We start from the raw sequence: 27,852 nt of genomic DNA on the forward strand, positions 1-27,852 counted from the left end.
AGTGTTGCGCAGGCCATTCCTTTGTTTTGTATGTCCATTTTCTCCCTTCCTACAGGACTTACGGACGAGATGGAGAAGCTTATGAACAAATTTTGGTGGAGTAACAAGGCTGATGGGGGGAGGAACATCAATTGGCTGAAATGGACCAAGCTTTGCGTAGATAAGAAGTTGGGCGGATTGGGTTTCAGAAGTTTGCAGCTCTTCAATGTTGCAATGTTGGGCAAGATGGGGTGGAGACTGTTAACTGATCCGGATGCTCTTGTCAGTAGAGTGATCAAAGCAAAGTACTTCCCGCGCGGGAATTTTTTGAATGCTAAGCTAGGTCATAATCCTAGTTTTACCTGGCGAAGCATTCATTCTGCCCAAGAGCTCGTTAAGAAAGGGGTTAGGTGGCGGATAGGCGACGGGCAAAGCGTTAAGGTCTACAAGGATCCTTGGCTGCGACGAGACGATAACTTTTGGGTAACTTCTTCTGGTCCACCTGGCTGGGAGGATATGAAGGTCTCTGATCTTATGGATTTGGGTACAGGTGAGTGGAACTTTGGTCTTTTGGAGCAGCTTTTTACCGGGGAAGAGATTGAGGCTATTCGGAGTATTCATATTTACCCGAACCCTGGACCAGACACGGCGGTTTGGCATTACTCTCAGCTTGGTAACTATACGGTTAAAACAGCTTATAAGATGGCGAGTGCTCTGACACTCGACATTACTTATGGAGAGGAAGGTCCATGGCAGGCTATATGGAAACTCTCGACACCCCCCAAAGTTAAATATTTTGTTTGGAGAGCGGCAAAGAACAACCTCCCTTCAAAGGAAAATCTGTTGTCTAGAGGTTTGCCGGTTGGAGGCGAGTGTGGTGTGTGCAAGGCGGGGTATGAGAATATGTGGCAAGTTTTTGTCGCGTGCCCGTTCGCGGAGGAATGCTGGAGGCTTAGGGGTTTCTCAGATTTGGTGGAAGGCATTATGAATAATTGTGAGTCTTTCCAAAAGGCCATCTCGTTCATACTTGCTAAAAACGATGGGGTGCTAGTGGCGAGAGCTTGCATGCTGCTTTGGCATATATGGAAGGATAGAAATAAGGTGCTTTGGGAGGGCGAGCTGCCTAGTCCGTCTCAGACGGTTGCCATGGCTGGAAGCTGCAGGGAAGAATGGTTACTCGCCAGAGCTGCTGTCGACCGTAGCACTCCCACTGGTGCGAATCCCTCGACCCCAAACCCTTGTGCAGGCTGGCATGCTATCCCAGAAGGCTTCGTTCGGTGTGGAGTAGACGCTGCCTTCTTCAATGGTGAGAATGCTATGGGGATTGGTATTGTGGTGCGTAACCACATGGGGACCTTTCTAGCTGGTAAATCTGTAAGGCTGCGAGGAAGGAGGGAGGTAGTTGAAGGGGAGCTTATGGGTATTAAGGAGGCACTCTCATGGTTGAAGGAACTTGGGTTTACACAGGGGTGGATAGATTCGGATAGTAAGCTAGCTTGCGATGCCATTAACAAGAATGAGGGAGGTATCAATGAAAAAGGTGTCATTGCGGCTTATTGTCGAAGGGATCTCATGCTTATGCCGGGTATTAAAGTTTCGAATGTTAGGAGGAATCAAAACGCGATAGCTCATTACTTCGCTAAAGCTGCGAGAGATGTGGATACACTTCATGTTTGGAATGAACCCCCGTCCTTTGTGGAGGGTCATCTCCATGCTCCATGTTCGTGTGATTAATAAAATCTCTCTTTTCGTCAAAAAAAAAAAAAAAAAACTAAAGTGTTAAAGTGATTTGGCCACAAATTATTAGTTAATATAAATTGTTTCAGAGATATTCCACGAATTATTCTCTATTAGTGCTTTTATTGACCTTACGTGTTTTTCTTTTTCCTTTTTTAATTATATAACGGTTGTTTCTTATTCTTTATTTTTAGGGTTAATTTGTTTTAAATCCATAAACTTTACACAATTTTTGGTTTTTCCCAAAAAAAATAAAAATATGTTTTAAATACACAAATTTTCACACATTTTGGAATTTCCCACGAAAGTTAATTCAGATAAAATTAAATCTGTCATAGAGTCGGATTTTGTTGTCGTGTAATATCTTAAAGGTTTAATCCGGTACAATTTATTTCACAATAATTAAAATATCCAAGTTTTATAGTATATAACATCATATATATCTTCTGCGTCAGCAAAATTCAGCGTCACACCAGATTCAATTTTGTCTGAATTGACTTTTATGGGAAATTCCAAAAATTATGAAAGTTCATGTATTTAGAGCAAACTTTTATTTATTTTGAGAAAAACCAAAAACCGTGTAAAGTTTATGTATTTAAAACAAATTAACCTTAATTAAAATATCCAAGTTTTATAGTATATAACATCATATATATCTTCTGCGTCACACCAGATTCAATTTTGTCTGAATTGACTTTTATGAGAAATTCCAAAAATTATGAAAGTTCATGTATTTAGAACAAACTTTTATTTATTTTGAGAAAAACCAAAAACCGTGTAAAGTTTATGTATTTAAAACAAATTAACCCTAAAAACAATTAACTAATTGAGTATTACTTTTGACAATATTATATTTGTAATAAATAAATACACACATAAATAAGTAACATTTCAACATCGAATCACATAATAACTAATATGCAAGTCTTAAAGTTATAAAGATGCAATATTTTTATTAAATAAGTATCATTTTTAATTTTTACATCTAAATATTTTAGAGGCATTCTCCCGTGCAACCGGTTGCCCCGTGCAATTGGTTTCTGAATGACACTACTTTAACATACAAATGACACTTGAAGATCTTTAAATGTTATTTGTATGTTGAAGTAGTGTCATTAAAAAATGTTCAAGTATCATTTCCTGAATGAAGTAGTATCATTCTGGTAACCAATTGCACGGTGCAACTGGTTGCACAAGAGTATTTGTGAATATTTTATGTTAAATATTGGATTAAAAATATAGAGAAGTGAAATGATGAGTTTAACTTTCTAATATTGAATCAAAATACATTTCACAAAAATATACTCCCTCCGTCCCGCTATTCAAGTCCCATTTTCCTTTTTTGGTTGTCCCACCGATAATGTCCCGTTTCCTAAAAAGGAAATAATAAGGAGATGCTTAACATTAAATGAGATCACTAATTATCACACTAATTTCAATTTTAACCTACCGGACTTCAACCCACCATTTAATTTTCTCCCAATTCTTCTCCATTTGAGTCCGGCGACCAGGGCTCTGCCCTCTGTGCCTCGCCGCTCGTTTTCCAGCGACCAGGGCTCTGCCCTCTCCTGGATTCCATCTACAAAGAGACTCTCAGTTCTCTCTCTCTCTCTCTGCGCCTCCACCCTCACCTTCTCCTCCATCGCCTTCTCTCTGCTAGATGCCGGATCTGTCACTTCTCTCCCTCCGCCGCCCGTATTCGCCTCTCTCTCTTCCTTCTGCTAAACTTCGGCGCTCAGTGAAGCCACGGCCGCCTCTCCTTCCACTCACAAATCCAGCACAGAGCCACCGCCATCGTCACCAACAACAGCTCCCTCTCCTCTCTCCTCGGTCGAGCGACAACAGTTCTTGTCACCGACCTCGTTCGCCCTTTTCCTCTCTCTGATCTCCTCCGCCTCCGCCTCTCACCTCTGATCTCCCCTGCCTCTGCAAAACCCTAACCCCTAATTTGGGTTGCAGATTTGGTTGGGGGAAATCGTTTGATTTCTGAGTTCGATTTGGGGCGAAGGAGCAGCAACCCAATTTCTGCAATTTCGCCCAAATTTCTGCAAATCGCCCAATTTCTGAAAATTTATGTTCATTTAAGAATTTCAATTTTTCATTTTCAGAATTTTAATTATTTAGGAATTTTTCATCTTCATTAAAATCATCAAATATTAACAATCCCTCAATCACAAATTTAAATATGTGGACCACACTCTTTATTCTACTTACTTCATTCTCCTTAATCTCCGTGCCGAAAAGAAACGAGACATGAATAGCGGGACGGAGGGAGTACTAATTTTCATAAGCAAAGTAATGAAGTTGAAAATCAAATAACGAGAAAATTTTCATATAATCAAGCGAACACATTATTTTCGGGTCAGCCCTATGGGTTTTCGGGTTAGTTTAGGGGGCCGATCCTATTGGGTGCCGGACTATTCGGTTACAAGTTAATCAGGTTATAATTTTTATCGGGTTGAAAATTTTAAGCCCTAACCTTCTCGGATTGGCAGGTTAATCGGGCCAGCCCATGGGTTTCGGGCTGGGACATCCCTATCGTTATGTATGACCGTATCATATATAATAATAGTATACATAACGGTTTTTTAGAGTCATAGATAACGGAATTTTTGAGTTATGTATGAGCGTTTCTGTAGTACTGAATCTTTCCTCGATTGTGTAACCTATATTGGAAAAAAGGTTAATTGCCTCTAAATTCATAAACTTTGGTCAATTTTCATTTTCTTCCACAAACTTTGAAGTTTCTATTAAAAATAATCAACTAACAAATCTTCCCAATTTTCTCATGAAGTGCATTTCCGGTTAAAAATTGATACCAGAATTGTCTGACGTGGCGAAAGTTACTTAAAGCGTGGCATCAACGTGTGCAGTCTCTGCCATATAAGACCAGACGACGTCGTTTCATCTGTCTTGTAAGTTTTAAACCCGCAGAAGATGAAACAGTGCATCAAAGCGTGAAATCACAGACGAAATGAGATGCATTTATCCATGCGAAATCTTCAACTTACTTAAATGCCCAATATATTTTGTTCAATTCATGCAAGAAACGACATATTAGAGTATGATTTGGTAATGGAGGGTTTGAGGAGATGAACCCTAATTTTATTTTTAAAAAAAAAAACACACAAGAAACGGCATCGTTTCTATTGGGATAAGATTTAGTAATTACCGGCATGTCCACGTCGGCTAAATCCGGCTCTACGTACGTGTGTTCAATTTTGACCGGAAATACACTTCATGAGAAAATTGGGAAAAAATAATAATTGATAGTTTTTAATAAAAAGTTCAAGGTTTGAGAAAAAATACAGAAATTGACTAAAGTTTATGAATTTAGAAGTAATTAATCTTAAAAAAAAAAAAAAAAAACCCATATGCGACTTATGGAAATAAAGGGTTCTCGCACTCTTCAACTGATGGACGGCTCTGATCCATTATTCCTATCCTATAGCTCATCTTCTGTGTGTCTTTGACTTCCCTACTTGTTTCTAACCCTAATATATATCCATTCTCTTAATTCCGCTTCTCCTTCGTCTGCATCTTCAATTCCAGAGTTTGGGGACGCAGCAGCAGATTCGAGAAAAGGTATTTATGGAAGATGATTTCACTGTACATTTCTTTTCTATGGTGAATATATTGAATGAATTTTGTTGGTGTGCTTACCGTAAAATTGCTGAAATCACGTCTGAAATTTTGAAATTGCTGCCGAAATCACGTTGATTTTAATATGCATCCATCTGCCGATTCCTAAATTCTCGCATCGCCTCCGCGCCTCCTCGCGTCGAGGCGCCGCCTTTCGCCGATGAGGCGCGCATGCACAAAAATCTTACAGAGGCTCACATATTGGTGCGGTTCAGCGTCGCCTTGCCTTAAGGCGCGCCTCAAGGCGTCCGGCTTCAGCGATTTTCACAACATTCCTACAAGCTTTGCAATGTTACTTAAATCCTTGTGATAAACTGGATGTAAACCGGGCAGGGTTGGGTATAGCTTTCCCAGAAATTCACTCCGAACCCAATACGGGTATGAAAATATTACGTGCTGAGTACCTGAACCCGCGGGTAAAACTGTCATGCCTATGATAACTCGACTTAGGAACTCAAGCTTTTTTTTTTAAATGTATATTATGGGACTACTGCAGTTGCTATCACAGAGTGTTTTGTTTCTAAGTAAATTGCTTTATGGAATCACGATGACTTGTGATTGGGATAGTGTAGTCTGTCGTCCAAACTCCTGCTTAAACACCAACAAGGCTCCCTTTTTGTTCATGCCATGTCTAAATAACCACAGGCTATATAGTATTTGGTTATGAGAATCATATTAACTGCATGTGATAACACACCCTATCTTAAGCTCACTCTTTTGGGTTCCTGCAGCTTAAACTTCTTCATTAGAATCCATAATTGAGTTGCTTCCTCAAATTGAATACATTGTTTTGATTTTAAGTTAGTTGCATTGCTAAGGAATAAGGATTCAAAAGTGACTATGTTCTCCATCTTAACCCAGGTTCAAACATTGTTTTCAGATGGCAACTCACGAAACTGATGGAAATTCCCTTTCTCCATCTCGTACAGAATCACCCGAACCAGCAGCCATGCAGGAGAAGTCTCACAAAGGTTCCTCAAGTTCTGGATCCAAGGTCAGCAATTTTGAGATCTATTAGCTTATTTTGTTGGTGGTTCATCTCCTTTCTGTTTTAATTGTTATTTAATGCTGTAAGTGTACCTAAATTGGAGGTGGCAGAAATGCTTTTACCTATTTTAAATAAATTGTGACGTTAATCTTACTAGAATAGAAGATAGTTTTTTCTGGATTTGTTTATATAAGCTTTCTCATAAATTTTGAATTTTGATGGTATTGTTGACTTATTGTTAGTGACTGATGGGAGAAGTTGCTCAATCCACCCCAAGTTCCCCAAAAATGGGATGTCAGCTATCTTCAGCACTTTTTGCAGCTAGGTTTAGATATTCCATATAAAATCATGCTTGTCTGGAGAATGCTTGTCTTTCTATAATGCTTAGAAAACAAGAATGACAGTTGAGAATCTATTGCAGAGAACAGGATATTACCAAAAGAATAGTTTGTTCTACAGCAGAGGAAAATAAGAAAATTTTGAAATGTGAAAAAAATCAAACACCTTTGTAAATTTGGAAACCATGTGGATCGTAGCATTGATATGCTCTACCCATAACACAAATGGGAAGTTGCACAAGAATATTGTTGCATGTTTGTGCTATTTCCCAAATTTATGTTCATCGGAACAATCATTTTGGAAAACTTACTTCTGTATTTGCCTGTTACCTATATGTTACATAATGTTACATTTATCCAACTTCACTTTTTGCAGCATGAATCTCGTGAACATGCTAGAGATAGGGAGAGAGAGTCCTCTAAAAGCAGAGACAGGGAGAGGGAAAGAGGTCGAGAAAAAGATAGAGATAGGGACAAAGAGAAGGATAGGGAGCGAGAAAGGGAGAGGGACAAAGACAGAGATAGGGAAAGGGATAAGGACAGGGAAAGGGAACGGGACAAAGATCGTGATCGGCATCACCGAGATCGCCACAGAGACCGAAGTGAGAGAAGGGAAAGGACCAGAGATAGGGATGATGATGATGACTACTACCGTAGCCGAGACTATGACAGGTGAGAAAAGTGTTACTCTTTGTACGTTTACTACCAGCAGTTATCAGATTGTTACTGTTAAGGACTTGGTAAAATATTATAATTTCAGGCGGAAAGATTATGACAAAGGTAGGGAGGAAAGACACAGGCACAGATCAAGATCTCGTTCTAGGGCTAAATCTGAGCACAGATCAAGGTCACGGTCTCGTTCACGTTCCAAAAGGTAGTTTGTGATAGTACTCTTCTCTTGTTTATTTGTGATTGTCAGATTGGAAAGCCTTCTGAACATGGTGTTACAATTTGCAAAGGAATTGCAATGAGAGTGGGGGGTAAAAAGAAAAATATAGGTACTAAATTCTGATTAAATAACTCTGATTCTACTGGTTAAGAAAAAATGCTGGAATCATATGTCATTTGTAATATAATGATTTTCTTCTACTCGTGTCTTGTGGTTGGTGTCTATAGTCAAATTTGAAAACTAGATGTAATAGATTCCACCTATTCAACGTATAACATTGGATTTCACCTATTTAACATATAACATTGGATTCCACCTATTTAACATATACCATTGGCCAGACTGACATTGTCTTTGTTAACAAATGAAAACAATCATAATTTTTGCTGACAATAACATCGCTGCTGCATGGATATGTTATGATTGCATCATACTTATTTGGCACTCTCAGTAGCCTATATTCAATTTTTAGACTTTAGAGTATGTCATTGACCAGACTTGTTACTGGTTTATAATATTGTTTGAAATCAGCTATTCTTCTGTGCAGTATTTTAGAAGAATTTTTAAAAGTAAATTAAGTGATTGATGTCTGTGTTTCTTAACTCTTTCCAGATAAGGGAGCTCCACCAGTTTTTTTTTTTTTTACTATTATGAAGCTCTGTTTCTACATCATATTTGCTGCCCTTTTATAATACCAGAATTCAGTAATTTGGGGTTCATTTACTCATGCAAGTTATTTTACATGGTCTAAATTCAACTATTATTGCCACATGTTTTGCTTGTCTCTGGCATTAATGTTACACTCTACAGCAAAAGGATGAGTGGTTTTGACATGGCTCCTCCTGCTGCATTGCTTCCAAATACTGCCGCTGCTGTTGCAGGTACAGCCAAACAATTGTTCTACAATTTTCTTGATATGATAACTATATATTTTCTTTTCTGTGATATAGTGTGGAATGGTCGTATCAAAAAAATGGTTTCATTTTGGTAAGCGTACTCGGTCCTTCAATTGCACATCACAATTTGGAGTAGTAGTCCCTAAAATTGACAGTTCAGTTTCTTATTTAATTATTTGCTTGGTGATGGAAACTGAGAGAGTTTTTGGTTTCTTGTTGTGTTTGTGTTTGTTTGTTTGTTTTGTATGTGCTATGTTATGTTCTAAGAAGGCAATGTTGGGCCACTAGCCCCACTGTGCTGACAATGGGCGTGAGCCGACTTCTGTAGCTTTTATGTACAAGGAAGAATGAATACAGGTCTTGTCCATCTCTAACCAGGATTGCATGTTTGGTAGCTTTTACAAAATTTCTAATAGATGTTAGAGTTCTATTGTAAATTGATAGCCTATATTGGAATATAATCATGGAGAAAATATATTAACTAATATCAACTCTGGCTCCTGTAACTTAAGAATAAGATGGACTGCCTTTTTTATGTTAGATATAACTTGGTGTAGCATTTACAGGTCAGCTTCCGGGAGTCACCCCCACCCTTCCTGGAATGTTCCCCAATATACTACCTTTGCCAGGAGGACAGGTTGTCTTACTTTTACAGTTTTACATCTAGCATTTATTATAGCTCTTTGATATAGCTCCTGAAGATGTATCTTAAATTTGATTGTAGTTTGGAGCCCTCCCTGCGATGCCTGTGCAGGCAATGACTCAGCAGGTCTCTTCATGTTACTTTATGTATTATGTGTGAAATCTAAATATGAGGAGTGCTGAAAGAAATTATTGTTTTATCAGGCTACCAGACATGCTCGCAGGGTCTATGTTGGCGGACTTCCACCAACTGCTAATGAACAGGTGATACTAAGTTCCTCTCACTAGTTTTTGTAATTTTATTCTTGTTGGATATATCCATTGCTAAATATGGCACTAGATAGATGATATATTATCTTGATTTTTCTTGTTACGTCTGACCCTTTTGCAATCAGTTTATAAAGTTATGATTGTTCCCATGCTGTTATCTGCATGTGAATGGAGTCTTCTGTTGATACATTTCAATTATTTTAATAAAGTCCTGTCCTCCTCATGGACTTTGCTGTTAGTCCTTGATTTGTCCATTCTTTTCATGCTCATATGTTTCCATTTCCTACTGTTTGATCTGTTTAGTGTTTAATTTCCATTTTCTCCTTGAGCAGTCTGTGGCAACATTCTTCAGTCATGTTATGTCAGCAATCGGAGGAAATACTGCCGGTCCAGGTGAAATCTCTACACTGCTGTAAATCCTTTGTCCATCCGTATATCTGTAGGAATTTATGAATAGTTCAATACTGTTCTGTTTCATTATTCAGGAGATGCCGTTGTGAATGTTTACATTAACCATGAGAAGAAATTTGCTTTTGTGGAGATGAGATCAGTTGAGGAGGCTAGCAATGCAATGGCTTTAGATGGCATTATTTTTGAGGTAGTAACTCAGTTGAACTGATAGCTGAAAGCAAAATTTTACTTGAATATCTTTTAACTATTGTTTGTTTTGAGATACCAAATAAATGAATCGGTAGTATGCTTTTGAAAGTAATTTCTTCTTTATTTATTCAGGGTGCACCAGTTAAAGTGAGAAGACCGAGTGACTACAACCCTTCGCTTGCTGCCACTCTAGGCCCCAGTCAACCTAATCCCAATCTGAATCTTGCAGCTGTTGGGTTGACACCAGGATCTGCTGGGGGGCTTGAGGGTCCCGACCGCATATTTGTTGGTGGGTTGCCGTATTATTTCACAGAATCACAGATCAGGGAGTTGCTCGAATCCTTTGGACCACTTCGGGGTTTTGATCTGGTTAAAGATAGAGAAACCGGGAACTCCAAAGGCTATGCATTTTGTGTTTACCAGGATTTATCAGTTACAGATATTGCTTGTGCAGCTCTTAATGGGATAAAGATGGGTGATAAAACGCTCACTGTCAGGCGTGCTAATCAGGGTGCAACGCAACCTAAACCCGAGCAGGAGAGTGTGTTATTGCATGCGCAACAACAAATTGCATTACAGGTAATGGTACTCATGTTCTTTGATATCCTTCAGTTGTTATCATGATTCTCAAGGCTGTTGGTTGGTTTTGATTGTGACTCTGACTGGTACATTTCTTGAAATGAACATCATTTCTTTTGCAGAGACTCATGCTAGCTCCTACTATTGCACCAGCGACAAAGGTTGTTTGCTTAACAAATGTGGTTACCCCGGATGAGCTCAAGGATGACGATGATTATGAAGATATACTTGAAGACATGAGAACTGAATGTGGGAAGTTTGGTTAGTAATCTTAACTCGTCTGCTTCAAATTTTAACTTTTGTATTTTGTTTGTCTTTAATGATGCTGAATTCATTTTGTGGGCTGTGTTCATCTCGTTTTCAACTCCTTGTTCCGCTAAATGGAATATTTATGCATAAGCCTACTGTTTAACATGAAATGCGTCTGATATACTGTCCTTCAGTTGTTAAAACACTGATTCCAACTTTTGAAACACGAATTTGCAGGTACGCTGGTGAATTTGATAATCCCCCGCCCAGTTCCCGGTGTAGAAAATGCACCAGGTGTAGGGAAGGTTAGTGGTTAAGCAGTCTTTCATTTTCACTAGAGATAACTTGTTACATTGTGTTGCCTGCAATTAAATATTTTGTTGCATCACTTATGATTATTGTAACTCGTGATGCATAGGTCTATTTGGAATATGCGGACACTGAGAGTGCTGTGAAAGCTCGCCAAGGACTGAATGGAAGGAAATTTGGGGGAAATGAAGTTGTGGCAGTTTTCTACCCAGAAAATAAGTTTTCGGAAGGAGATTACAGCGCATAGTTCGTCTTGTAGGAAGTTTTATGTTTCTATTCTAATTCTAAGCTTCACTTATTTGGATTTAAAGTAGGTTTTGTTGCAAAGGCCTGTTCTGATTTAGTGCTGCACGTAACCACCTCTAAAACCATATGTATGATGTTATGATTATAATAGAATGTTTATATTTTTTGTTCTCAAAGCCATGATTAAAAAAAAGTGAATTGGACAAGGGTTTGAGCTACGCAACAAAAAGTGTTACCAGTTTTGAGTAGAATGTCTTACTAGCCTGTTCTTGCTTCTTTATAATGGATGTGGGGTTGTTAGAAAACTATACTGTGTTGTGTCTTGTGTATCACTACACTTATATGTTGATTTTAATAATAATCTAATCTAATCTACTAGGGGTGTGATTGCTTTTTATTGCTTTTTATCCCTCTAAATGGAGGGATAACAAAAATTTATGATTTTAAATGTTTATTTTCTTATCCCACATTTTACACAAACACCATTTTTCCTTTTTTATTTTCACTTCAATCTTGAAGTGAAAATAAAAAAGGAAAAATGGTGTTTGTGTAAAATGTGGGATAAGAAAGTAAATATTTAAAGGCATAAATTTTTATTATCCCTTCATTTAGAAGGATAAAAAGCGAACACGCCCTAAAAGAATTAAAGACATGGAGTAATTTATTACATGAGTGGAATTTTTTTACATTTACAATTTTACATTAAGTAGAGCATTAAACTGGAACCGGGTAGGAAACTTGATGCAAATTCTTGAACTATTTTTTGTCAAATGGGGTAGCGAAATTTTCTGGGCAGTGGTTTTACTACCTAGGTAGCATCAGAATTGGTGGGTCCCAAAGTAATTTTAAATTGAAGTCCTATTTCTTCTCTTTTGCTGCGATCTTATATCTATTTTTCTGGTGGAATATGGTTAACAAATACACGAACTTTAAAAAAATATATACTATAATTTTTTAAAAATTTTTAATTAAATTAAAAAATACATAAATTTATATTTTTATTGTAATTTTCATCTGAGTTTAATTTTTAGTAAAAATTAGAGCTTAGTTGGTAGTCGAAAGTTCACCTGAAGTTGTTCTAACCTCTAATGATGAGGAGTATTTAGAAGCTCGGAAGTCTAAGAAGATAAAAATTAATATATTTGACTTAATTTCGACTATTAATTAAGCTCTAATTTTGTTGAAAGTTAAACTTAGATGAAAATTACAACAAAAATATAAATTCATATAATTTTTAGCTTAATTAAAAGTTCAGATAAAAATTACAACTTTTTTCAAAATTTGTGTATTTTTGGGCCATAACTCTTTTGTTTCCCCTCTTTTTGCAACCGTTTTTGTGTTTTATTTCTGTTTTTTTGCTATCGTATTTGTTCTTTTCTTCTTGTTATCGTTTTTGTTTATTTTGTTTGTACCTTTTTGCTATTGTTTTATTTTCTTCTCAAATTTCTTTTAAATTATATTTTGTTTTGTTCCTTAATTTTGCCTTTTTGTGGATACTCTCAATCTTTATCTTGTTTTTGTCTTCTTGCTTTTTTTTGTATGCTCTTTTTTATAATTTGATTGGATTAATGGCCGAAAAATATACGAAATTTCACCAAATTTGTATTTTGCACATGACCTTAAAATATAGCTCCATAATACCCAAATTATTGATTTAATTGCAATGTGCACACGCGTTGACCATAACCTAAATCCTAGTTGACGTGGCTCCCGGAATTTGCAGACGTGGACGCACCGACGTTCTCGTGATACGATATCGTTTTGTAGTTATATTCTAACACTCAAACGACATCGTTTTGAGTTAGTATAATTAAAAAGAATAAAGAAAAAAGAAATTCCCATATTTGCAATCCACCGCGACCGCCTGAACACGAATGCAAGAAGAGCAACTGATACATTTGAGGTTTGGCACTAGCCCAGTTGAGAGATTGAGCTTCATCAACACAATACTGTAAATCATTCCAATAAATAAACCAGCAATCATTCCTCGAATAGTTATCTGTTTTTCCCATGGAGGAATCCTCCTCATATTATCTGGTAGTTCACTACCACCGCGAAGGAGAAATAGAGAGAGTGGTCTTCGCCGACTGGAAACACGCAACAATCAGCAACGAGATCGATGGGAAAAGTATCTTTTAAAATTTAGTTGTGTTGTACAAATTTACTTTTCAATATTATTAGCGTTTAATTTTTTTCAATTTTAGCATAATTATGTTAATTTTAAAATTATATTTTATCATTTTTTAAAAATTAATTTATTCATGTAATTATATTAATTTTATTGGAGTGAAATATAGTACTCCCTCTGTCCCAAACGAAATGTCCTCCTTTCCTTTTTGGGTTGTCCCAAACGAAATGTCCCCTTTCCTTTTTGGGAAAAAATAAGGGATACTAAGTGCCTAATTAAGTTACTAATTGTGTCTTAATTCAAACCTTAATCTTATACGCCTAATTGAATTTCAGCCCATTTTCAGAAAACCCTCTCGATTCTTTTCTCCCACTGCCGCGCCCTCTTCTCTCTCACCGCCGCCCGGAGTTCTCTCACCGTCTCGCGCCGCCCGGAGTTCTCTCACCGCCGCGCCCTCTTCTCTCTCACCGCCTCGCGCACCGTGTTCTCCCATCGCCCGGAGGTTCTCTTACCGCGTCACCTCTTCTCTCCCACCGCGTCGCACCGTGTTCTCCCACCGCCGCGCCGCCGTCCATTCACCATCATGCACGGAGGAGTTGGAGATTGAAATCGCGGAGGTGTTGTACGGCTTGATGACTCAGTCGCAAGCCCCTTCATCGAAGAAGGAGGAGTCGAGAGAAATCAACAGATTGGGCAGCGATGCGAAATCGCATAATTCGTCGCCGATTTCGAATTCTCCTTCGGCCAATAATCCCAATTTGGGATCCAATTCTGGGCCCCTTTCAATCAAAGGTAAGTGTTAAATAATCTTGCTGCTATCGTTTTCTGAAGACTTTCCAGATTTGAAGGATTTTCCAGATTTTTCTGATTAAGGGTTTCCAATTTTTCTGATTCTATCCCAATTTGAAGGGTTTCCAGATTTTTCTGATTAAGGGAGCTAAAAATCTTGCTGCTATCGTTTTGCAGCTCCGAAGAGGAAGAGGCCGCGGCAGATACCGGAAAACTCGAGCTACGGCGCTCGGAGCCGCCCCGTTCCGGCGAAGCTTGAAGCTTAACTTTCAACCTTAAATAATTAAATGCTTTATTGTAGGACCCACTAAATTTTTAACTTTACACAACACCACTTAATACTCTAATTAACTTGTTCCTTAATAACCGTGCCCAAAAGAAGGAGGACATTTCCTTTGGGACGGAGGGAGTATAAAATTAAAATATATATATATGTTGGGAACCTTGTGGAATATCCTAACCCTTGTTTTGATGATACCAAAATTCATAGGACTTATATGTAATAGACTAGAATTGTTTTGAACTCAAGTGTTAGAGTTCGTTTCTAGTTTAGTTGCGGTGTCGAAGACTGAAGACTGAAGAACGAAGACTGAAGACTGAAGACTGCAGATTGAAGACTGCAGTTACCAACTGAAGTATCAGTTGAAGAATCAGTTGAAGACTGATTATTTAATGCGCGCAAAGGACTGATACTAAAGTCAAGTATCAGTTGAACATTCCTCCTAGGACTGATCTTCCAACGTTCAGAGGAAGCCACGTACGCACAAGTACAGCCGCATTAAATGCAGAGATCTCAAAATATCTTATCTCTGCAGAGGTCATTCCTATCTGGTGGTTACTTTTCAAAGATGTCACATCTCCTGTCCATCAAAGAGAGCCGTTTCCACACAGACAAGGAACCTCGAAGATTGAAGCCTCAGCCCAAATTCGAATTGCTCTCCAACGGAAGAAATCTTGAGGACGATTTACGCCAACGGATCTATTCAAGAGTTCTCCTACAAATAGCGCTCGAGGATCACTTCAACCTTCACCGATTCAACGACATAAGCTGAAGCTCTGCCGAAATTGCTAGTCAGCCTAAAGCTTAACCGCCCCAAAGCTTGAATCGAAGAAGAGAATTCCAAAGCCAAAATCAGTCACTGCTGATTACATACATTCTCTTAGACCCTAGGCATATATCTGTTTACCCAGAAGTCAAAGGTCAAACTTGCTTCAAAGAACTCGTTCTTTGTAAGTATAGTCGGCACTCGTTCAAACCTCCCCCCATAAGAGTGTTTGAGTGGTTCGGAGTTCAGGAAGGTACTCTGAACTCTGAGTGAAAAGTCTGAGCACGAGGTGTGCTTAGCAGGGAAATCCTACGCGAGGTGTGTGGGTGCTGAAGAAGGGTTTTCTTCAGTTTACGGTTGTGTGCACCAGGCAAGCACACGGGTACGGTTTGCAGTGCACCAGTGAAGCACTTGCGGAGTGGATTGTTGGTCTGATCAACCAGTCGTGGATGTAGGAAAGGGTTTTTTCGAACCACGTAAAAGTCTCTGTGTTATTTACAGCTTTCAGTTTTACATTCTTACTTGTGCTATTTCTATTGATAAAACTGAACACTGACTAATAGCAAAGAGAAACCTTAATCCAACAATCTGCTCCACCGAGGCTATTACGAAACTAAGTTTAATTTTCGCTGCGTATGATATCAATCTGACTGAACTATCCTCTGATAGTAAGAAAGAGTGATATCATCTCTATCTCTATCTTAGCAAACACGACTGAAGCCCTTACTTGGATCAGTTAAGTTCCAGCAACTTAACTGATAACTCTTTACTGAAGAGCTTTCAGTATCAGTCGTCAACCCTGTTGGTCAAAACTGATTTCAGTAAAACATGAGTCCTTGTTTGCGTGCAAAGTTTCGTTTTGATCTCTGACTGAGATCCCTCTGATTGAGGTCAGTAGATTAATTAAAAATAGCCTATAGGTGTATTCCCCCTCCCCCCCATACACCTATTCGAGACCCTCAGGACCTAACAATATATATATATATATATATATATATATATATATATATATAGGGAAAAGATCCATGGAGAATGCTAAATATTTTGAGAATAGAGAATGCGTTCGAATAACTCTGTAATTTCGATGAATAAATCAACATATCGTATGAATAAGATTTTTGGTCATGGTTCGAATCCTGATAGGGGCGAGATTTTCATTATTTTTACCATATTTACTGAATACATCTGTTCATTATTTATGTTGATCTATTCGTAAAATTTATAGGCTTATTCGTTATTTTTCATTCTCTCGAAAAATATAATTCTCTATGGATCCCTACCCTATATATATATATATATATATATATATATATTGCTAGGTCCCGGAAGGTCTAGAATAGGTGTATGGGAGGGGATACACCTATCGGCTATTTTTCCAAACAACAAACACAACTTTTTGGTTATAGAATTAGTTAAGGAAAACTTTGATTCCAAAGGTTGAAGACTGATACTGAATCTCTCTTCAGTAAAGAGATAGTATCAATTAAGTCCAAGACTTTAACTGATATAAGCAAGGCTTCAGTCTTAGTTATAAAGCAGATGAGTGTTATGAATCTTACTGACTATCCAAAGATTTATCAGTTAGACTTATAACACTGTCAGTGGAAAACTTTTTTCTTTTGAAATAGCCTTTGTGATTAACACGTTATCAGGTTTATGTTTCACTTTGCAATTAATCAGTTTTAGTTAAAGACGTTTGAGCACAGATAAGTAAGTAGAACTGAAAGCGATAAACGACAAAGAGATTTTTACGTGGTTCAGAATCCAATTCCTAGGTCCACGGTCAGTTGAACACACTGACAAACACTCTGGGCTTATGCTTATAGGTGCACAACAACCCTTGAACTGAAAATACACTTTTCAGTACCAACACACTGGGGTGGGGGGAGGGGGGTGGGGAGGGGATGGGTGGGGGCGTGGGGTAGGGGATGGTGGGTGGAGGTGGCGAGAAAAAAAAATTTGGGGGGGGTGGGGAGGGGGTGGTGGGTGCGTGGGGTAGAGGTGGGTGGGTAGGGATGGCAGTGGATCTTGGACCCGGTCCAGATCCGTTTTTACGGATCTGGATCTCAATTTTTTGGACCCGACAGATCTGGATCTGGATCTGGATCTCAGTTTTGAAAACGGATCTGGATCTGGATCTTGAAATTTTAGATCCGGATCCGGCCCAGATCCGACCCGTGGATCCGTTTTATTTTATATATATATTTTATATTTTATATTTAGTTTACTAATAATATTAACTAAATTAAAAATAATAAATAAATTATATTCAAAAGAATAAAAACTAAAAGTAATTAGATAAAAGTATTTTGTGTTATATTTTTTATGATGGAAATTAGATATTGTTGATTTTGTGAAATTTTTTTAATTTAATTTAAAAATAGCAGATCCATGGATCTGGACCCGTGGACCCGCGGATCTGACGGATCTGGATCTGGATCCAAAATTTTCAGATCCACGAATCTGGATCTGGATCTGGATCTAATATATGAAAACGAATCTGGATCTGGTATTGGCCAGACCCGGTCCAGATCCGGCCCGTTGCCATTTGGCGAGAAAATTTTTTAAAAAAAATTGGGGGATGGGGGGTGGGGTGTGGGTGGGGGCGTGGGGTAGGAGAGGGTGGGTGAAGGTGGCGAGAAAAAATAATTTTTTTTATTGGGGGTAGGGGGTGGGGTGGGGGCGTGAGGTAGGGGAGGGTGGGTGGAGGTGGCGAGAAAAAAAAAATTGGGGTTGGGGAGGGGGTGGGGAGGGGGGGTGGGGGCGTGGGGTGGAGGTGGGATGGGGTGGGGAGTAAAATTAATGAAAAAAAAAATTAATGGTTTCGATCCGAATAAGACTCACTCACTGACATTCTTAATGTCAAGGGCAAAATTGGAAGATCAAAAAAATATACATCATGGGAAAATTTTATCACACCTGCAGGTCATGATAATATTATCATGATTTGGGATGAAAATGTGGGAAATGGGGCTGCCCGGGAAAGTTTTCCCTCCTGCCCGGAGAAAATTTGCTAACAAAGAGAACACATGAAAAAGATGGAAAATGAGGAAAATTATTTGTTTTCCATCCTTTTCCCACAAAGAGAACGCAACCTAATTGAATAAAAAGAAAAAGGGGTAATTGCCCCTAAATACATTACATTTTCTCATTTTTTGGAATTGCACATCACCTTTAAAATCTGCCTTATAATACATAATCTTTCATTTTCTTCTGGTATTGCACATGATCAACCAACCACACCAACTGGAAAAATGACGTGGATGCTGGAAACGCCATATATACATGCCGAAAAAAAAAATTAATTGATGTGGCAGCCATGTAGGAAATTATAATTTTTTTTTGCTATTAAATTCGAATTTCCAGAATATAGAATTAAGGTATTAATTTCTCAAATCTCCAATTTTCGCCTAAATTCCCTAATTTTACAATTTCCCCCATTTTACAATTGTCCTAGCGTTCAGACTTGAATTTTGATCTGCTCCACAATTACCCTAGCGTCCAGTGATCTGTTCCACATTGCCCTAGCTCCAGCGATTACACCAACACCAAGAGAGGCTCCAGCTCCGGCGATTACACTTGCTCTAGCGATTACACCAACACGAACCGGCGGCGAAGGCTCCGGCGCACGCGATGAACCGACGACCAAGGCTCTGGCTCACGGGACGAACCAGGCAGCGAGACGAACGTGTCGCCGTTGATTTAACCTAGATTGCGATCTTTCCCCTAACATCAACTGCTAATTTGGATAGATTCCACGAACTCAATTAAAGCGAACAAGCCGGCAATTTGAATTATTCATTGTGCATTTGACATGGGTTGCTTTCTTTATCCAGGGCCTACTGTGCTGAAAACTTAGTTGATATAATCATTTTTTGGCTAGTTTAAATGCATTTATCGTTGGCGTGTTGTTGATTATGGTAGAACTGCAGGGCTGATGGGAAATTGTTGTTTTCGTGGGATCTAGTGATGGAAGGTTGCGATCAACGATGTTAGGAGGCCAACCATCGGGTTCGGCGCAAGCCGATAAAGATCTGTCCGTTCGACAATTTGTTTCGAATGGGGAAATTGTAAAATTAGGGGATTTAGGAGAAAATTGGGGATTTGAGAAATTAATGCATTAATTCTATATTCTGGAAATTCGAATTTAATTGCAAAAAAAATTATAATTTTCTACATGCCTGCCACATCAATTAATTTTTTTTTTTCCGGCGTGTATATGTGGCGTTTCCGGCATCCACGTCATTTTTCCGGTTGATGGTTGACTGACCATGTGCAATTTCAGAAGAAAAAGAAAGATTATGTATTATGAGGCGAATTTTAAAGGTGATGTGCAATTCCAGAAAATAGGGAAATGTAATGTATTTAGGGGCAATTACCCCAAAGAAAAACTACCTTCTTTGATAGAACTGCTGTTGTAGAGGATACTCGTGATTTTGGTTTAGTTGTATTTGGGATGTGAATTTTGCTGGTATATTAGATTGCAGAATGAGGAAAATGGTGAGACGTGAGAGAGACTTATACCGACTCTTAAGTCGGTTGGTAAGCAGCTGCGTAAAAGTAGCCTGCCACGTGTTGCTTGGAGGGCTAACTTGGTTTAATACATCTAATTATCCAACTTAAACTAATAAGGCCGTGTTTGGTTTGTTTGTTGGTTTAAGCCCACTTAACGTAACCCAATGTAAAGTAATATGGACTAGGCTACTACAGTAAATGGGCCGTGTATTTGATATACATCATTAAACCTAGTGTTATGGCATGCGCAACGTTTGATATGATTTGGTAATTGCACGCGTATAAAATGATATGACCATATTATCCTCTTTATTTTTTGTTATTACCAAGCGTATCCTTCAGCAAACTCCCGCCGAGAATGCGAAGCGTATCCAAATTCGCGAATTGCGATATTATTTATACCCCCAAATCGCTGTAAATCTTCATATCTACGCGAGTTCTTTTCGTTCATTCCTGTATATTGTTTACGTATTTTTGCATCGAAATGTACACTGATTGGCGCGAGTTCTTTTCGTTATATTTCTATTTGTTGTTTGAGTTTTTTTCATCGAAAGAACACTGTGATATTGATGTGGATTTATTGTTTCAATTGGCATGTTTATTGGGAAAATAGAATGAATACTATGCAACTCAATTTTTCTTATATTTATTTAGTCACAGCATAGTTCTTTGCGTTATATTTCTCTTTGTTTTTTGTGGAGGATGTTATGTCCAATCCATAATATTGTGAATATGAATCCATTTTTTCTTTTTATTTTTATTTTTTTTGCTTCTCACTGAATACCATTGCATGATTCCCAGGGAGTTCGGAACTAGGCCGTGTCCGTCTGAATAAGACGGATAAGACATGGAGGAGTTGGATAGGTAAGGAGGAGGAAATACTAATGGATTCGTTGAAGGAGTTGGTGGTTCAAGGCTGGAAGTCGGACAACGGGTTTAGGGCGGGATACCTAACTAAACTCGAGGAGGCGATGAAGGTTGCGTTTCCAGAGACGGATCTCAAAGGTTCCCCGCACATAAACTCTAATATATGTGCGTGGAAAAAAAATTACTATAGCTTGTCACAAATGTTAGGACGCAGTGGATTTGGGTTTAACACCAATGGTGACTATTTGATTGATTGCTCAAATGAAATGTGAGAGCAAATAGTCAAGGTATTCTTCAAATTTCTTTAACAAAATTGTTAAATTTTCTCAACTGAAATGCTTTATTGTGGTTTCTAATACTTCTCCAACGCAGTGTGATCCCAATGCAAGGCTGATGAGGTACAAGCCATGGCCGATGCTAGAGGATTGGAAAGAGGTTTTTGGTAAAGACCGCGCAACCGGGGAACAAGCTGAGGACTTGATGGATGCAGTCAATGAGATGCATCGCCGCGAACAAGTCGTGCTCAACACTCCTGAATCCGACTACCATGTCAATCTTGATGACATTCTGGACCATGAAACTGTCGATGAAAGTGTTGGACAAAGCAGCAAGGAGACACCCACGGCTGGTGTTGTTGGCAGGAAGCGTAAACAGCGGGATGATATGAGTGGTCTGTGTGAGGTACTTCGTGAGATCAACCGTACCACGGATAAGAGGCTGGAGAACTTGACTAATAGAATTGGTTATGACTTTGACATGGGAAAGGCTAGGAAACAGGTCTTTGATCAGCTTGGTTACATCTCGAGCTTTCCATCCTGCACACCGTAGCAACATCTTTCCATTACCACAGCAACAAAAAGGGGCAGGATACCTTGCACGATCCATCAGACACCTATTCCAAAAGACCAAAAAAATGAACAACAAAAAATCCTGCACCAAAGTATCAAAAATCGACAAACTACCAAGTTTTTGCATATATCAAAAATGGCGGGCAGAAAATGTCACAAACAAACTATTCATAATTCAGATCCACGAATGAATTACACAATATTATAGATCCTAATTACTTCAATGCATTGCAACATACTGTTGCCACATCGTTTGGGCAATGGCATCACGATTCGCAACCCACTCACGAGACGGCTTAACTGCATCCACATAATCTCCATGTTCCGGTTCATTGAACTCATTATCTTGTGGTAAGTTATCGAATGCTTGCACGAGATGATCCACGTCCATCTCCGTTCTAATGAAATTATTCAATAAAAAACAAGCCATAATAAGGCGATTCTGAACCTTCACGGGATAAAACGTAGTGCTCCTCAAAATCCCCCATCGCATCTTCATAACACCAAAGGCACGTTCAATGACGTTTCGAGCCTTCGTATGGCGCATATTGAACAATTCTTCAGCATTTTGTGGGCGTGCAGCCATCGGTCCCCATTCTTTAAGATGATACCGAACCCCTTTGTAGGGAGCGAGAAACCCCTCAGAATTGACATATCCATTATCCACGAGATAGTATAAGCCTACACCAAAGCATGAAATATTAATTTTGAATGAATTTGCAGATATAACATTACTAGCTATTATGATATATGGCTACAACTTACCCCTGGGTACCTTGAATCCATTAGGTCTGTTCAACGCATCGCGCAAGATTCTAGCATCCGCCGCTGATCCCTCCCATCCCGGCAAAACGTACACAAACTTCATATTTTTGTCACAAACTGCAAGTGTATTTGTTGAAATTTATCCCTTCCTCGTTCGATACCGCGGTTTATCAATATTCGGCACCATAACATTGATGTATGTACCGTCTAATGCACCCAAACAACCTTGAAAACAATGTAATTATGTAAATCTATCATAAAATCAGAATATAGGCACATATATCTCACTGCTTGTTATATGGTTTTGTCACATACCCTAAACCATTTCCATCGCGGATCGGTTGAATCTTTCTGCACCGCAGTGGGCTTTACCAACAGTATAACATGGAGACTCAGGATGGCTCTCAAGACAACATGAATATAGTGTGACACTGTCCACCCACTTCTCCAAAAATCGAACTTTACAACACGATTTTTTTGTGGGTAGCAAGTACATAAAGAAATAACGCAACCTGCTCCTCCACAGTCACAAATCTACCATCTTTCAGCCCACCTAAGTCTCTCAATAGCAGACATAGTCTACCGAATGTATTTCGGTCCATCCTCAAATTTATTAAACAATCGACATCGCTAAAACCTATAATTCGATTAAGGTGTTTCACTTGATCAGGGATTCTATGTAGCATCCTATACGGCACAGCTAGAACTCTACGCTTACGTTTCCGGGACCTTGCCCTATCGACATCATCGAGGACAACCGCTATCTGCATCATCTGATCATGCAAAACTTCCTCTACGGCCATATATACACAAGCCTTCTTATGCCGTATAATATCCATGACGCTGAGCATACAACATACAATAAAAAATAATTCACAAATGCACACCACAAACCTCAGTAAACTGCTGTACATACATTTGATGGCAGCAACACAACATCAATTTCACCATTGCACCATATATACAATTCCGCAGTAAGGCATTTTCGAATTGGCAAATTTAAATAGAAATAAAGAAGGCACGTATACTGAGACACATAATTGCCACGAAATATGAATAATTTTGTCAATTATCACACGCACTACAGGTGCTCCACAGGTCGAAATCATCAATTGCAAAGAAAATGGATTTGAAAAAACTCACAGGACAGAAAACCCTAGATGACAGCAGTGCGTAGATGTTCAATTGGACAACACCCGGCAACAACTCCACGCCAATCGAATTCGATGATGGCAGACCCAACAAATCGAGCGCCCCTATAATCCAACGCAAGCACCGGTTAACCAACATTGAAGATGACGAAATATAAAGGAATGAGATCTCTATTCCTATCCCCTCAAAAAAAAAAAGATCTCTATTCCTAGAAAAACTTGATTGAGTTTGCTCCTCAAAAATTGACTCGATTGAAATCCCTATTCGTAGAGACGCAAACATACCCACAGATTGAAGAAAAAGGTGTTGAACGGCGTGAACTCGTTGCTGCGCCCTGGTCCCTTGAAAAGCTCTCACAATAGAAGCGGCAGATGTAAAAATGAAGAAGTGTTGAATTTGAAAAAGAGGGGCAAATTAGGAGAAAGTATTTTAATCGAAATTTTGTAAAACCCAAGATTAGCTAACCAAGGGAGGCCTTCGGTTAGCTTTCCTCGAGAAATCAATGATTTAAGGCCGGGCCAAGTGTTTTTAAAGGGCCTGCAGCTTTATTTTAATAGGTTTTCAAACACAATTATTAGCCCAGTAAAGGACCTAATAAGGCCATAACAAGCAAATCAGACTAGCCCTAAGAGTTGTCCAATCTACTGATTAAGTAAAAGAATTGGGCTTGAGCCTTTTCCACATTTTAAACAAAAGTCTTTGGCCCAATAATAAGTTGGGCTGCAAGTGAAAAAATAAACTCTAATCCAATCTAAAATAAAAATTTGGTGAAGTATTGGATTGTTATAGCTATAAATCTATATTTAGTTCAACTTCTTATATACTTAATAAATCTATATTTCATGTAACTACTTTTATTCAATTAATCAAATATATCTAATTTATTAAGCATGAATATCTCTACGTAACTAGATATTAACAAATAATAATATAGTTAAGGTGGGGCTACTACAGAAGATCTCAAAGATATGGATAGACATAAGCTCTATTATAATTTTTAAAAGAATCCTATTCTATTCCTATTAGAATTCTTACTATTTTAGTCTATAAATACATCTAAAATCTCATTGTAAACATATAAGCATACACGAATTCTTGCCATCAATACAAAATTCCCTAAGTTTGGCGTCATTCTTGCGTAGGCACAACAAATTTGATTGCAGTTTGGAGATGGCAACGACTCAGCAGGTATTTCATGTTACTTTGTGTGAAATCTAAATATGAGTAGTCCTGAAAGAAATTATTGTTTTATCAGGTTACCAGACATGCTCTCAGGGTCTATGTTGGCGGACTTCCACCAACTGCTAATCAACAGGTGATACTAAGTTCCTCTCACTAGTTTTTGTAATTTTATTCTTGTTTGCTAAATATGAGATGATATATTATCTTGATTTTTCTTGACCCTTTTGCAATCAGTTTATGAAAGTTATGATTGTTCCCATGCTGTTGTTTGCATGTGAATGGAGTCTTCAATTATTTGTCCATTCTTTTCATGCTCATATGTTTCTATTTCCTACTGTTTGATCAGTTAAGTGTTTAATTTCGATTTTCTCCTTGAGCAGTCTTTGGCAACATTCTTCAGTCATGTTATGTCAGCAATCGGAGGAAATACTGCCGGTCCAGGTGAAATCTCTACACTGCTATAAATCCTTTGTCCATCCGTATATCTGTAGGAATTTATGAATAGTTCAATACTGTTCTGTTTCATTATTCAGGAGATGCCGTTGTGAATGTTTACATTAACCATGAGAAGAAATTTGCTTTTGTGGCGATGAGATCAGTTGAGGAGGCTAGCAATGCAATGGCTTTAGATGGCATTATTTTTGAGGTAGCAACTCAGTTGAACTGATAGCTGAAAGCAAAATTTTACTTGAATGTCTTTTAACTACTGTTTGTTTTGAGATACCAAGTAAATGAAACGGTAGTATGCTTTTGAAAGTAATTTCTTCTTTATATATTCAGGGTGCACCAGTTAACGTGAGAAGACCGAGCGAATACAACCCCTCGCTTGCTGCCACTCTAGGCCCCACTCAACCTAATACCAATCTGAATCTTGCAGCTGTTGGGTTGACATCAGGATCTGCATTGCTTCCAAATACTGCCGCTGCTGTTGCAGGTACAGCCATTCTACAATTTTCTTGATATGATAACTATATATTTTCTTTTCTGTGATATAGTGTGGAATGGTCGTATCAAAAAAATGGTTTCATTTTGGTAAGCATACTCGGTCCTTCAATTGCACGTCACAATTTGGAGTAGTAGTCTCTAAAATTGACAGTTCAGTTTTTTATTTAATTATTTGCTTGGTGATGGAAACTGAGAGAGTTTTTGGTTTCTTATTGTGCTTGTGTTTGTTTGTTTGTTTTGTATCTGCTATGTTATGTTCTAAGAAGGCAATGTTCTGTGCTGACAATGGGCGTGAGCCGACTTCTGTAGCTTTTATGTACAAGGAAGAATGAATACAGGTCTTGTCCATCTCTAACCAGGATTGCATGTTTGGTAGCTTTTACAAAATTTCTAATAGATGTTAGAGTTCTATTGTAAATTGATAGCCTATATTGGAATATAATCATGGAGAAAATATATTAACTAATATCAACTCTGGCTCCTGTAACTTAAGAATAAGATGGACTGGCTTTTTTATGTTGGATGTAACTTGGTGTAGCATTTACAGGTCTGCTTCCGGGAGTCGCCCCCACCCTTCCTGGAATGTTCCCCAATATACTACCTTTGCCAGGCGGACAGGTTGTCTTACTTTTACAGTTTTACATCTAGCATTTATTATAGCTCTTTGATATAGCTTCTGAAGATGTATCTTAAATTTGATTGCAGTTTGGAGCCCTCCCTGCGATGCCTATGCACGCAATGATTCAGCAGGTCTGTTCATGTTAATTTATGTATTATGTGTGAAATCTAATTATGAGGAGTCTTGAAAGAAATTATTGTTTTATCAGGCTGCCAGACAAGCTCTCAGGGTCTATGTTGGCGGACTTCCACCAACTGCTAATGAACAGGTGATACTATATAAGTTCCTCTCATTAGTTTTTGTAATTTTATTCTCGTAGTTGGGTATATCCATTGCTAAATATGGCACTAGATGGATGATTTTTCTTGTTAAGTCTGACCCTTTTGCAATCAGTTTATGAAAGTTATGGTTGTTCCCATGCTGTTATTTGCATGTGAATGTAGTCTTTCTGTTGATACATTTTTCTTCAAATGTTGAAGCCCACATTTTCAATTATTTTAATAAAGTCCTAACCTCCTCATGAACTTTTTCTTTTAGTCCTTGATTTGTCCTTTCTTTTCATGCTCATATGTTTCCATTTCCTACTGTTTGATCAGTGTAGTGTTTAATTTCCCTTTTCTCCTTGAGCAGTCTGTGGCAACATTCTTCAATCATGTTATGTCAGCAATCGGAGGAAATACTGCCGGTCCAGGTGAAATCTCTAGACTAGACTGCTATAAATCCTTTAGCCATCCATATATCTCTAGGAATTTATGAATAATTCATTCTGTTCCGTTTCGTTATTCAGGAGATGCCGTAGTGAATGTTTACATTAACCATGAGAAGAAATTTGCTTTTGTGGAGATGAGATCAGTTGAAGAGGCTAGCAATGCTATGGCTTTGGATGGCATTATTTTTGAGGTAGCAAACTGATAGCTGAAATCAAAGTTTTACTACTTTTTAACTATTGTTTGTTCTGAGATGCCACGGTAGTATGGTTTTGAAAGTAATTTCTTGTTTATTTATTCAGGGTGCAGCAGTTAAAGTGAGAAGACCGAGCGACTACAACCCCTCGCTTGCTGCCACTCTAGGCCCCACTCAACCTAATCCCAATCTGAATCTTGCTTCTTTATGTTTTTTGTTCTCAAAGCTTTGATTAACACAAGTGTTGCTAGTTTTTATTGAGTTTTGAGGAGAATATTTTGAGCCTAAAAATTTCAGATGGAATTTCTTTATACAGGTAGATGTGGGGTTGTTACAAAACTATACTATGTTGTATGTCTTGCATATCACTACACTTATCAGTTGATTTAAACAATCAAATCTACTAAAAGAAATAAAGACATGGAGTAATTTATTACAAGAGTTTGGAATTTTTTTACATATACAATTTTACATCAAAGTATAGCATTAAACTTGAACCGGACAGTAAACTTTATGCAAATTCTATGACTCGGCCGAATTAGCAATTTTACATCAAAGTATAGCATTAAACAAAGAATTTCCTTTTCAGTTTCATAAAATGATCAGAACATCAGAATCGGAAAGATGCTGCAGAGCTGAGAGTTGGAAAAACTCAACAAATTAAGAGTTTACAATATGTTTCAAAAGCTTATAAGTTTTTTAAGAGCTTGTAAGTTGTCAAAGTGGATA

At 38.2% G+C, this 27,852-nt stretch overlaps 3 protein-coding genes across 9 annotated transcripts; 2 read left to right on the forward strand and 1 right to left on the reverse strand.

Moving 5' to 3' along the window:
* The first annotated feature begins 5,125 nt into the window (after positions 1–5,125).
* On the forward strand, positions 5,126–11,540 carry LOC131017262 (splicing factor U2af large subunit B-like). Of its 7 annotated transcripts, none has more exons than XM_057945997.1 (14): positions 5,126–5,301; positions 6,220–6,352; positions 7,061–7,356; positions 7,445–7,558; positions 8,384–8,454; positions 9,036–9,106; positions 9,194–9,238; positions 9,316–9,375; positions 9,714–9,774; positions 9,867–9,979; positions 10,114–10,560; positions 10,683–10,821; positions 11,047–11,114; positions 11,228–11,540. In XM_057945997.1, exons 2-14 carry the CDS (start codon positions 6,239–6,241, stop codon positions 11,363–11,365), a joined length of 1,737 nt encoding a protein of 578 aa, XP_057801980.1. In that variant the 5' UTR covers positions 5,126–5,301; positions 6,220–6,238; the 3' UTR covers positions 11,366–11,540. The 7 variants fall into 7 exon arrangements, with proteins under 7 accessions (XP_057801980.1, XP_057801983.1, XP_057801998.1 ...); XM_057946000.1 differs by having other exon boundaries at positions 6,239–6,352; XM_057946015.1 differs by lacking the exons at positions 5,126–5,301; positions 6,220–6,352; positions 7,061–7,356; positions 7,445–7,558 and adding an exon at positions 8,740–8,826 and having other exon boundaries at positions 8,418–8,454.
* Positions 11,541–21,659: 10,119 nt separating this feature from the next.
* Positions 21,660–22,539, reverse strand: LOC131017322 (uncharacterized). Its single transcript, XM_057946040.1, has 2 exons — positions 22,323–22,539; positions 21,660–22,238 (listed from the first exon to the last, which is right to left on the reverse strand). The coding sequence occupies exons 1-2, from the start codon at positions 22,423–22,425 to the stop codon at positions 21,778–21,780; spliced, it is 564 nt and encodes a 187-aa protein (XP_057802023.1). The 5' UTR covers positions 22,426–22,539; the 3' UTR covers positions 21,660–21,777.
* Positions 22,540–24,446: 1,907 nt separating this feature from the next.
* On the forward strand, positions 24,447–27,560 carry LOC131017314 (splicing factor U2af large subunit A-like). The gene is made up of 11 exons (XM_057946027.1): positions 24,447–24,662; positions 24,730–24,789; positions 25,037–25,097; positions 25,190–25,302; positions 25,437–25,590; positions 26,149–26,219; positions 26,307–26,351; positions 26,429–26,488; positions 26,851–26,911; positions 27,008–27,120; positions 27,230–27,560. Exons 1-11 carry the CDS (start codon positions 24,645–24,647, stop codon positions 27,353–27,355), a joined length of 882 nt encoding a protein of 293 aa, XP_057802010.1. The 5' UTR covers positions 24,447–24,644; the 3' UTR covers positions 27,356–27,560.
* The last annotated feature ends 292 nt before the right edge of the window (positions 27,561–27,852 follow it).

The sequence above is a fragment of the Salvia miltiorrhiza genome, chromosome 1 (genome assembly GCF_028751815.1).
Source record: "Salvia miltiorrhiza cultivar Shanhuang (shh) chromosome 1, IMPLAD_Smil_shh, whole genome shotgun sequence".
NCBI classification, from domain to species: Eukaryota; Viridiplantae; Streptophyta; class Magnoliopsida; order Lamiales; family Lamiaceae; genus Salvia; species Salvia miltiorrhiza.

What these genes read in the sequence shown, in the direction of transcription:
- LOC131017262 (XM_057945997.1), top strand. Translation starts at nt 6,239, where the DNA reads ATGGCAACTCACGAAACTGATGGAAATTCCCTTTCTCCATCTCGTACA. An exon ending in TGCAGGCAATGACTCAGCAG is followed by an intron (nt 9,239 to 9,315) that starts GTCTCTTCATGT and finishes TTGTTTTATCAG; the next exon opens with GCTACCAGACATGCTCGCAG. An exon ending in AACAACAAATTGCATTACAG is followed by an intron (nt 10,561 to 10,682) that starts GTAATGGTACTC and finishes TTTCTTTTGCAG; the next exon opens with AGACTCATGCTAGCTCCTAC.
- LOC131017314 (XM_057946027.1), top strand. An exon ending in TACCTTTGCCAGGCGGACAG is followed by an intron (nt 26,220 to 26,306) that starts GTTGTCTTACTT and finishes ATTTGATTGCAG; the next exon opens with TTTGGAGCCCTCCCTGCGAT. An exon ending in AGGAAATACTGCCGGTCCAG is followed by an intron (nt 26,912 to 27,007) that starts GTGAAATCTCTA and finishes TTCGTTATTCAG; the next exon opens with GAGATGCCGTAGTGAATGTT.
- LOC131017322 (XM_057946040.1), bottom strand. Translation starts at nt 22,425, where the DNA reads ATGAAGTTTGTGTACGTTTTGCCGGGATGGGAGGGATCAGCGGCGGAT. An exon ending in TGGATTCAAGGTACCCAGGG is followed by an intron (nt 22,239 to 22,322) that starts GTAAGTTGTAGC and finishes GCTTTGGTGTAG; the next exon opens with GCTTATACTATCTCGTGGAT.